Source organism: Erpetoichthys calabaricus, chromosome 6 (assembly GCF_900747795.2).
Source record: "Erpetoichthys calabaricus chromosome 6, fErpCal1.3, whole genome shotgun sequence".
In the NCBI taxonomy this organism is placed as follows: domain Eukaryota; kingdom Metazoa; phylum Chordata; class Cladistia; order Polypteriformes; family Polypteridae; genus Erpetoichthys; species Erpetoichthys calabaricus.
This window is the reverse complement of record NC_041399.2, coordinates 122,166,129-122,178,187: the sequence shown is the minus strand read 5'-3', so window position 1 is coordinate 122,178,187 and position 12,059 is coordinate 122,166,129. Positions and strand designations below refer to the sequence as shown.

Here is a 12,059-nt window from a genome sequence, read left to right as displayed (position 1 = left end):
TTCACAGGGAAAGCTAAAAATAACAGTCACAAATTGAGCCATGGGGAATAATACAGTACATCCAAAAAAGGGTCGAACCTTCAGGGAGTCCTTGCTAAAGGAGATTGGGGAAGCTGCATCCATGAGGATAGGTGGTTTCTCTGAGGATGGTCTCTTGGACGTTCCGGAGAACTCTGCATGAAATTGCAGCATTTGCTAAGGTACGTTTTGCTGTGAGGATGGAACAGCCGGGGAAAAGATCATCTGGAATAATCCATCCATCCATCCATCCATCCATCCATCCATCCATCCATCCATCCATCCATCCATCCATCCATCCATCCATCCATCCATCCATCCATTGTCTCCCGCTTATCCGAGGTCGGGTCGCGGGGGCAGCAGCTTGAGCAGAGATGCCCAGACTTCCCTCTCCCCGGCCACTTCTTCTAGCTCTTCCGGGAGAATCCCAAGGCGTTCCCAGGCCAGTCGAGAGACATAGTCCCTCCAGCGTGTCCTGGGTCTTCCCCGGGGCCTCCTCCCGGTTAGACGTGCCCGGAACACCTCACCAGGGAGGCGTCCAGGAGGCATCCTGATCAGATGCCCGAGCCACCTCATCTGACTCCTCTCGATGCGGAGGAGCAGCGGCTCTACTCTGAGCCCCTCCCGGATGACTGAGCTTTTCACCCTATCTTTAAGGGAAAGCCCAGACACCCTGCGGAGGAAACTCATTTCAGCAGCTTATATTCACAATCTCGTTCTTTCGGTCACTACCCATAGCTCATGACCATAGGTGAGGGTAGGAACATAGATCGACTGGTAAATTGAGAGCTTCGCCTTGCGGCTCAGCTCCTTTTTCACCACGACAGACCGATGCAGCGCCCGCATTACTGCGGATGCCGCACCGATCCGCCTGTCGATCTCACGCTCCATTCTTCCCTCACTCGTGAACAAGACCCCGAGATACTTGAACTCCTCCACTTGGGGCAGGATCTCACTACCAACCCTGAGAGGGCACTCCACCCTTTTCCGGTTGAGGACCATGGTCTCGGATTTGGAGGTGCTGATTCTCATCCCAGCCGCTTCACACTCGGCTGTGAACCGATCCAGAGAGAGCTGAAGATCACGGCCTGATGAAGCAAACAGGACAACATCATCTGCAAAAAGCAGTGACCCAATCCTGAGCCCACCAAACCGGACCCCCTCAACGCCCTGGCTGTGCCTAGAAATTCTGTCCATAAAAGTTATGAACAGAATCGGTGACAAAGGGCAGCCCTGGCGGAGTCCAACTCTCACTGGAAATGGGTTCGACTTACTGCCGGCAATGCGGACCAAGCTCTGGCACCGATCGTACAGGGACTGAACAGCCCTTATCAGGGGGGCCGGTACCCCATACTCTCGGAGTACCCCCCACAGGATTCCCCGAGGGACACAGTCGAATGCCTTTTCCAAGTCCACAAAACACATGTAGACTGGTTGGGCAAACTCCCATGCACCCTCCAGGACCCTGCTAAGGGTATAGAGCTGGTCCACTGTTCCGCGACCAGGACGAAAACCACACTGTTCCTCCTGAATCCGAGGCTCGACTATCTGACAGACCCTCCTCTCCAGGACCCCTGAATAGACTTTTCCAGGGAGGCTGAGGAGTGTGATCCCTCTGTAGTTGGAACACACCCTTCGATCCCCCTTCTTAAAGAGGGGGACCACCAACCCGGTCTGCCAATCCAGAGGCACTGTCCCTGATGTCCATGTGATGTTGCAGAGGCGTGTCAGCCAAGACAGTCCTACAACATCCAGAGCCTTGAGGAACTCCGGGCGTATCTCATCCACCCCCGGGGCCCTGCCACCAAGGAGTTTTTTGACCACCTCGGTGACCTCAGTCCCAGAGATGGGGGAGCCCACCTCTGAGTCCCCAGGCTCTGCTTCCTCATTGGAAGGCATGTTAATGGGATTGAGGAGGTCTTCGAAGTATTCCCCCCACCGACACACAATGTCCCGAGTCGAGGTCAGCAGCGCACCATCCCCACCATATACAGTGTTGACACTGCACTGCTTCCCCTTCCTGAGACGCCGGATGGTGGACCAGAATCTCCTCGAAGCAGTCCGAAAGTCGTTCTCCATGGCCTCCCCAAACTCCTCCCACGCCCGAGTTTTTGCCTCAGCAACCACCAAAGCCGCATTCCGCTTATCCTGCCGGTACCTATCAGCTGCCTCCGGGGTCCCACAGGACAAAAGGGTCCTGTAGGACTCCTTCAACTTGACGGCATCCATCACCGCCGGTGTCCACCAACGGGTTTGGGGATTGCCGCCACGACAGGCACTGACCACCTTACGGCCACAGCTCCGGTCAGCTGCCTCAACAATAGAGGCACGGAACATGGCCCATTCGGACTCAATGTCCCCCACCTCCCTCGGGATGTGGTCGAAGTTCTGCCAGAGGTGGGAGTTGAAGCTACTTCTGACAGGGGGCTCTGCCAGACGTTCCCAGCAGACCCTTACAACACGTTTGGGCCTACCACGCCTGACCGGCATCCTCCCCCACCATCGAAGCCAACTCACCACCAGGTGGTGATCAGTTGACAGCTCCGCCCCTCTCTTCACCCGAGTGTCCAAGACATGTGGCCGCAAGTCCGACGACACGACCACAAAGTCGATCATCGAACTGAGGCCTAGGGTGTCCTGGTGCCAAGTGCACATATGAACACCCCTATGCTTGAACATGGTGTTCGTTATGGACAATCCGTGACGAGCACAGAAGTCCAATAACAAAACACCGCTCGGTTCAGATCAGGGGGGCCATTCCTCCCAATCACGCCCTTCCAGGTCTCACTGTCATTGCCCATGTGAACATTGAAGTCTCCCAGCAGAACGAGGGAGTCCCCAGAAGGTATGCCCTCTAGCACCCCCTCCAGGGACTCCAAAAAGGGTGGGTACTCCGAACTGCTGTTCAGTGCATACGCACAAACAACAGTTAGGACCCGTCCCCCCACCCGAAGGCGAAGGGAGGCTACCCTCTCGTCCACCGGGGTAAACCCCAATGTACAGGCTCCAAGTTGGGGGGCAATAAGTATAACCACACCTGCTCGGCGCCTCTCACCGGGGGCAACTCCAGAGTGGTACAGAGTCCAGCCCCTCTCAAGTAGATTGGTTCCAGAGTCCAAGCTGTGCGTCGAGGTGAGTCCGACTATATCTAGCCGGAACCTCTCAACTTCGCGTACTAGCTCAGGCTCCTTCCCCTTCAGAGAGGTGACATTCCACGTCCGAAGAGCCAGTTTCTGTAGCCGAGGATCGGACCGCCAAGGTCCCCGCCTTCGGCCACCACCCAACTCACACTGCACCCGACCTCCTTGGCCCCTCCCATAGGTGGTGAGCCCATGGGAAGGGGGACCCACGTTGCCTCTTCGGGCTGTGCCTGGCCGAGCCCCATGGGTGCAGGCCCGGCCACCAGGCGCTTGCCATCGAGCCCCACCTCCAGGCCTGGCTCCAGAGTGGAGCCCCAGTGACCCGCGTCCGGGCAAGGGAAAACGCCGTCCAAAATTGTTTTTCTTCATAGGAGGTTTGTTTAACCGCTCTTTGTCTCATCCCTCACCTAGGACCAGTTTGCCTTGGGTGGCCCTACCAGGGGCATAAAGCCCCAGACAACAGAGCTCCTAGGATCATTGGGACACACAAACCCCTCCACCATGATAAGGTGACGGTTAAAGGAGGGGTATCTGGAATAATGCACTCATATATTATAATAATCGAGTCTGTGGCTTGCCATCCCCTGCATTGTTCTAACTCTAGGCAAGATGACCGTGATGTATCTACAGGCAAGAGTTAATCCTATATCAGGAATGTCACATTGGAGGAGATGGATCATGGGGACCAGAATGTGGGACCATGGGAAACACATAATGGCGAACAGGAAACAGATCCATGAATCCTGTTACTCTGCACTGTAGGAACAAATGCAAGAAAAGTAGCAGGGAGTGAAACATTCTTATCTCTCTTAACTGGGAATTGTGTCTGGAATCCAGCACCAAAATAATGCAGCCGGACCAGCCTGGTTGTTGTAGTGACAGTGAAAATTAAATATCCCAGGTGACTCCACATCTTTCTCTTTGCAATTTTCCCCCACAGAAGTAAATGCCACTATTACTATGTTTTTAGATATGTGTTGCTTTTGATAAATGATCAAAAAATATAATAATGATTTGAGCTCTTTTTTATTTAAACAGAACTGAAAATGGAATTGTCCTGTAAGGTGCAACATTTTGTCTTCAACTTCTATTTTATAAACAAAGTACTATAGTCATATTATACTCGTAAATCTGCCTTCATTTTTTTAGGAGAGTATACTTTATTGCAACCAGATCAGCTTACTACAAGCGATTAAGGAACAGAGTGCAAAAACTGGAAGCTGAAATCAGGGATCAGATTTTAGATTCAGAAATTAATGTATTCTTTTACACAACCTACAGAGAATGACTTGTCCTGGAAATGATGACTGATACAAAAAAGTATAATACTTCTAATGAAACACTTCATAAATTTGATGGTTAATGAAACTTACTCCTCAGTAAATGTGTCTGTTTTCTTTTGCTTCCTCTGGTCTTCAGTTTCTTGTACTAAAACAAAAATAGTACATCATGTTTAAAATTGTCTTCATTTGATTACTATCAGGAAGCAAACTGGAAGGAGTTGGGGCTTAGGCATTTCTCTCCAGAGTTATATTTAATGCTTCTTCCCAATAATTAAAACTAGGATGAAAAAGGAAGTCTTGATACTAACATAATAACTATTTTCATACTAGATGTCATTTATCCATCCATCCATCCTTTTCCCTAACTTGCTTAACCAGAAAGGGTACATGGACAGATTTTGTTTATGTTATAGTTTATTGTTATTTACAATGCACAAATGCTGCATTCATTGTTAAAGATATCTATATATGCATGCAACACTTGCTTTAAAATGTCTTGGCATTTATTTGGAACATTTGCCACAATAATTTAGACATGTCTGTTATAATTTTAATTAGACATGAATGAATTTTTAGCATGATCTGATCTGATCCCTGTCCTTGACAGCAGAACTTTACCATTTCAGATTTGCTTTATTTAGAAGTGAGGCAGCCCAAATACAATACATATATTCCTCAGACTCTCTCAAAATCTATTTGATTTCAATAATTTCTTTGTCATTGCTTAGTATTCACAGTAATTACCTTCCTCTACATCAAGGTGTGCACTACAAATTGACTGTCCAGCTTTGTTTGTAGCAATACAGGTGTAGGTACCGGAGTATTCCTTGCCAACATCAAGCAGGATTAGACTGTGCTGCATGTGGGAACTGGCAACCTTATAGCCAGGTGAGTCAGGCTTGATCCACAGAACATCTTCAGCAGACTCTTCTTTTAGCCATGTGATCAAAGGTGTGGGGCAACCTGAATTATATGATAGGAAATTAATGAATATAAACAAATGAGACCGTTAGGTGATAAGTTAACAAATAAAGCAAAAACTCTCAAACCTTACCTTCCAATTTCACAGACAGCGTAATACTGGATCCTTTCTTAACTCTCTTGTTAGTGAATCTTTCTAAGAATCGTGGTGGAGTGATATTTTCCTTTGTGCCTAAAAAATATGCAAAAGTCATTAATTATTTTTGTGTTCCCTGGTACAGTTGGCCAAAAATGGTGGTTGATTTGACCAATTTCTAAATAAACCATTACTTTTAATCTCTTTAATCTAGATATTTTGCTATAAAAATGTAATTTCACACTTCTGGTAACCTCAAAACTTTGAACTTGTTAGTCAGCTTGGAAAATGGAAGGTTGGGTGAGTCAGTTCAAGGAAAAATACTGGTGTAAACAACAATGTTTCAGTTTTGTTGCTAGAAAATTAGTGTGTTTGCTGATTTTGGTTAAAATCAAGTTCATAGGTAATAAATTATATGGCATTGAAAAAACAGCAAAACAAATTAAAGTTTACTTTCATTATTTTATTTACCAACAATAAAGTCTTTTTGTGCTAAGATACCACCAAGAATAAATGTGTGAAATATAATGGTTCAAGAAGTGCATTACGTCAATAGTTGGATATGTTTATGTGTGATCCGATTCTACACTAGCAGAGTTAGCAGTTCCGTACCTGCTGCTTTCAGGAAAGAATCTGGATCACATGATTCCATGAGCAGACATATAGTTAATATCTAAGTGGATGGATAATAGGCTAAAAAGCAAATGTTTAAAAATATTATTGATGAATAAGAGAAAGATACCATCACTGCTTTTTACATTACATTGTGATCATTACTTTGTAATGCATATAGTTTATATTCATATATATTGTTTTCATAAATCCAGCTATGTATAGTGTGGCAAGCGGCTGGGGGGTGGTACCCAGAAGGACCGGAGGAGGGATTATGCCTCCTCCAGACCACGAGGGGGCAACTGCCCTGGTGGCTTTGGGGACCACGGGAACACCGGCCAGCGCTCATTGGGAGACACCTGGAGTACGTCTGGGTGATTATAAAAGGGGCCACATCCCTCCATTCGATGGCTGGAGTCGGGAGGAAGGAAGAAAGAGCTTGGGAGGAAAGGAGTGGAGGCGGACCAGAGAGGAAGGCATTGGTTGAGAGGGCTGGACTTTGGGGTGATTGGTGCTGAGGCACTGGGTTGTGTGTGCTACACTTTATGTAAATAATAATGAATAAACATGTGTTGGTGTTTGAACCTTCGGTGTCCACCTGTCTGTGTCCGGGCTGCATACCACAATAGATAACATTTTTCTCAGGAGTAATTATACTTTACTACTACATGATTATTAAAAGTGATGATTTTAACATGCTTTGATATTTATACAGTTAAATATTAGTTTGCAGTACATGTAGACAGAGAGGTAATTTTGAATAGGAGGTATACGATCTCATGGCATATGCACTGATCCTCATTTGTCATTTCCAAGAAAAGTCCTCCTTGGGGAGGCTAAGGAAAGAAATAAGTACTCCACTTAGCTGTTTAAATATTAGTAATCTCTTTTCAATCAACTGGTATGTTTTACTTACAGGACTGAGCATTGTTAGCAAGCATTAGCATTTTATAAAAAGCAAATGTAGGTAAAAGTAAACTTTTGTAACATTGGTTAGAAAAAGTCCCTTCTACTGTTATTGTAAAATGTGTGGATATTTTGGGTATGAAAGTTATGCAAACAATATCTCTCTGTATTTTCTCTTTATTATGACATATTTTACATCTTCACCTAGAGGAAATAAAAAAACTGGTATTTTCAGTACACACAGAAAGCTAGAAGTTTACCACCTTGTTTTTACCAAAAGTTTAGATAAACACGGTATTTTTGGCAGATTTATGGCATTCATTATTAATTCACATCTGTACACTAATTAGCCACGGAAGTACTGAAATCTGAGCATATTATTTGTTAACCTGTTCCAAAAGTAGCATATCTGTGGGACTACATTTTCAAGGCTAGATTTCAGATTCTAAGAGTTGTTTGCCACATGCTCCTAAAATGAATTGAGGAGGCAGACCAACATTCTTGTGTTAGATGTTCAGTGTTTTACTGACACTAGTTTACGTTATATAATTTAACTAATGGTTTTATTCATGTAATAGTGCCTATTTGGAATAGAAATATCCTCTAAAAGAATATGAAACATAATTTAAATTATTCGTTAGAAGTTAGATTTTGCAGAGACACTTCTGGGCACACAGCACCCAGTACAGTCATATAGTAACCTTGGTTTGCTATTCAACAAATTGCTCATATTGGAGGATTTTGAAACTTGATAGTCTCATCAGATTACCAACAATGGAAGCAAATATAAAACAAATAAATACAATTGAGAAGAACAATGTATTTCCCTTTTGTTTTAATAATGTATAAATGATACATTGCTTCAGCCACACACTGTATGTTATAGATGTAGCTACAGTACATATTAGAAATACAAAAGTGGCAGACAAATAATTGCTCCATTTTTCTCAAATAATGTTAATTTTAATCACCTTTTGCTTTTCCACCTGTTACTTCTCCGTCAGTGCTATGTTCTTCAGGACCTTAATATGGGCAGAAGTAAAACATAGTTAAATAAGGATCTCTCTTTAAAGGAACTGGTGTTGCTTCTAAGCAATTTACAGCTATAAGCTTCACAACAGATTTTAAAAAGATAGTTAATTATTTCACTCTCTAATTTAAATTACCAGGTGAAAAAGAACTTGCACTAATACTTCAAAATATGTCAAACCTTTAAAAGCACATCTCAGATAAATTAGGTGTATGTACTGTACTTCATTACAAACCATAGTTGTACCAGTGAAGAAATTAAGAAACAGAATGGCATAAAATAAAAATATTATAAAAGAATAAGAAAACACAGTAAAGTGAGAAATACCATACGCAAAAAAGTGGCAGACATGCATTTCACTTTACACATTATCCATGTTTTCTTATTTTCAGATTTTTTTTGGTTCTTGATCCAGTAATCAAAATTCAGCACATTATGCTTTACAGTTCCATTCAGTACTTACGCTCTACAATGAGTCGTGCAGATGAATAAGCTGAACCAGCTGAGTTGCTAATATAAGTGGAATACTCTCCTGCGTCTTCTCTCCTTACTTCTAAAATCTCCAGTGAATGCAACCCTTTCTCTTCAGTCATTAAAATTCGTTCAGTTTGCTGCAGAGGTTGACCATCCTTGAACCAATACACTCGAGGGTGTGGGTAACCTGCTCAGAAAGCAAGCAAACATAAATACAGTTTGTAATTTATACTATATTCCTGGAAATAGACTAATTACACTGAAATATGCATTGGTGTGTGTAAGTTCAATATTTCAGTGTAATATAATATTATGCTGACATGTTTCTCCTACACTGACAGAAATTTTATAAATTATAAGGAATATCACTTAGAACTAAGAGAAATCAGAATGTTACCCACATAGGCTGGAGTTTGGTACAGCCATATTGGGTTCTTGGGTCCATAGGGTGCTGCAGCTCCTGCTGAGCCCTTAATTTCAGCACTTCACACCCAGAAATGCTGCCAGAACTAGGTCAATAAGGACCTGGAGCACTTCCAGGTGCCTTATAAAAGGAGCCAGCAGCCAATACTCCAGGAAGCAGAGTTGGGAAGAAGTGGACAAAGCTTGCTGGAGGAGCAGTGGAAGCAAAGACAAAGAGAAGTAAAGTATGTTTTGTGTTTGTGACTCCAATGTACATGCGGGAAACGGGGGAAGGCATTTCCCACAGGAAAAAGAGGAAAAAAAACATCACTTTCATGGCCACATGTGTATAAAATCAAGCACCTAGGCATGCAGACTGCTTCAACAAACATTTGTGAAAGAATGAGTCGCTTTCAGGAGCTCAGGACGCCATCTGTGCAATAAGTCCATTTGTGAAATTTCCTCGCTACTAAATATTCTACGGTCAACAGTTAGTGGTATTATAACAAAGTGGAAGCAATTGGGAATAACAACAACTCAGCCACAAAGTGGTAGGCCACGTAAAAATCACAGAAAGGGGACAGCACAAACTGAGGCGCACAGTGTGCAGAAGTCACCAACTTTCAGCAGAGTCAATAGCTACAGACCTCCAAACTTTGTGTGGCTTCCAGATTAGCTCAAGAAAAGTCTGTAGTGAACTTTATGGAATGGGTTTCCATGGCCAAGCAGCTGCATCCAAGCCTTACATAACCAAGGGCAATGGAAAGCGTTGAATGCAATGGTGTAAAGCACACCACCACTGGAGTCTAGAGCAGTGGAGACTTGTCCTCTGGAGTGATGAATCATGCTTCTCTGTCTGGCAATCCATTGGACGAGTCTGGGTTTGGTGGTTGCCAGGAGAATGATACTTGCCTGACTGTGTTGTGCCAAGTGTAAAGTTTGGTGGAGAGGGGATTATGGTGTGGGGTTGTTTTTCAGGAGTTGGGCTTGGTCCCTTAGTTCCAGTGAAAGGAACTCTTAATGCTTCAGCATACAAAGAAATTTTGTAAAATTTCATGCTCCCAACTTTGTGAGAACAGTTTGGGGATGGCCCCATCCTGTTCTAACATTACTGCGCAAGGCTAGATTTAGGGACAATTTTTATCATAATTACTACTCAACAGCCACTCATACTAATATTAGCATACCTGATACTGTATGGGCTCTTTATATATATTGTGTGATGTTACATGTATGTAGGTATATACAGTAAGTAGGTATATTTAATTGGACCTAACTGCAAAAGTACATACCTTTTACCTGAATATTCATTTTAGCAATAGGAGCTCCTGGGCTCACTAGAACATCATGAAGCTCATCCACTACCTGAGGTAGCTGTTCTTCTTCTGTCATAGACTCTATTCCTTCCTGCTCTCTGGTCATGGAAAGCACAAGAAATATCTTAGCACACAAAAGTTTACATTATATTGCATATTTTATTACATATCAAGTTGTCTCAATTACTTTTTAATGAAGTCAAGAAGATGAAAACAAACTTTAATTTTTGGTGCAAAAATTAAAAGTAATGTAAATCCATGGAGAACTAGTGTGCTACCTTCTGTCTGAACTGAGTGAATGAAGAAACCAAGTTTTCAACTCATATTCAAACCCTGACTCTCAGGAACAGTGAAAAAGCAAAGCTACCTTATTGTTGAAAATATTGTTTCCATACTGTGAGCATTAAGGAAATGATTACATTACTTGAAGAAAACAAAAGTAACTGATAAAAAAGTCAAACACCACTCCTTCAGTTGTTGCTAATAACAATTATTTTTCATAGTGTTTAAAGTATTTACTGTAAGCATTTTTCCCCTAAAGGTCTTATTTATGAATTTCCCATACTCACATTTAAACAAGTATTTTTAATGATTTAGCTAAGCAAAGATTTAGTTCATTATCATATTTACTGATTACTGCAACTGTATTAATCTAGGACAATTGCATGGTTACAGTAGCAGAAAAAAGACACAAATACATTATGCATATAACAAATATGATGTATACCTATAAGGATATTAACAAAGTCTAAGTATTTATGATGCTAGTGTAAAGTGATCAGAACTGCACATAGCCTTATCAGTTTCAGTTTCACAGTATTAATATTATACAGTATGTCAGTCATTGGAACAGAATGTAGTAGATAGACTCATTGTCAGCTAATATGTGTGCTAGACTGGGACAGTATCATTCAGCACACAAAGAATAATACAACCTTTGTTGCAGGGTGACTCTTTATAGAGTTTTATGTCTGAGGGTATGAATGACCTCATATAGCACTCCTTGGAGCAATGCAGTTGTCGCAGTCTATAACTAACTCACACCCCATTCAAAGTGTGATAATTAATGTCCAGGCTAGTTAGCAGATTCCTGAAAGACCTCAACCCCATTGCTTTCTTCAGTGAATCCTGTGCTTGGATAGAACCAGCTTTTTTAATCATTTTTTTAATCTGTTGGCATCATAGCCCCAACACTCTACCACACTGGGGATGGCACAGGCTAATATAGACTGGTAGGAAACATGTAAGTGTGTCCTGCATACACCAGATGACATCAACATACTCAAGAAGTACAGGCAACTCTTTTTATGTACACAGCCTTTATGTTGGTACACCAGTCAATCCTGTCATTTAAATGTACACTGAAGTACACTCTTGACATGAACATTTCAGAAATAACATAGCAATTGAGTTATATTGGCAGGCTTTCTTTTTGTCCTTTTTCATTTTATATTTCTCTAAAAAAGGACTAAATCTGTGTTACATAAGAGAAAAGTAAAATTACTGTTTAACAGCAATATAGACAGAACTGCTTGCGGCTAGTTCTCTAATTAACCCACAAGCATAAAAGTTAACCTGATGGCAATGGCATAGTTTTACCATTTAATACCATATATAATAAAGACATAAACATAAATAAAATGTCTTGGACACTCGGGTGAAGAGAGGGGCAGAGCTGTCAACTGATCACCACCTGGTGGTGAGTTGGCTTCGATGGTGGGGGAGGATGCCGGTCAGGCGTGGTAGGCCCAAACGTGTTGTGAGGGTCTGCTGGGAACGTCTGGCAGAGCCCCCTGTCAGAAGTAGCTTCAACTCCCACCT

At 42.7% G+C, this 12,059-nt stretch overlaps 1 protein-coding gene across 1 annotated transcript in view; it reads right to left on the bottom strand.

Annotated features, from left to right (window-relative positions):
- Positions 1-12,059, bottom strand: part of obscnb (obscurin, cytoskeletal calmodulin and titin-interacting RhoGEF b) — a 565,304-nt gene that overhangs the window by 120,850 nt on the left and 432,395 nt on the right. Inside the window, exons 63-68 of the mRNA XM_051928767.1 lie at positions 10,215-10,336; positions 8,510-8,707; positions 7,988-8,038; positions 5,496-5,594; positions 5,186-5,404; positions 4,532-4,586 (exon numbers count right to left, since the gene is read on the bottom strand). Of these exons, the coding sequence (XP_051784727.1) occupies positions 4,532-4,586; positions 5,186-5,404; positions 5,496-5,594; positions 7,988-8,038; positions 8,510-8,707; positions 10,215-10,336 (744 nt within the window). The remainder of the gene's footprint in view (positions 1-4,531; positions 4,587-5,185; positions 5,405-5,495; positions 5,595-7,987; positions 8,039-8,509; positions 8,708-10,214; positions 10,337-12,059) is intronic.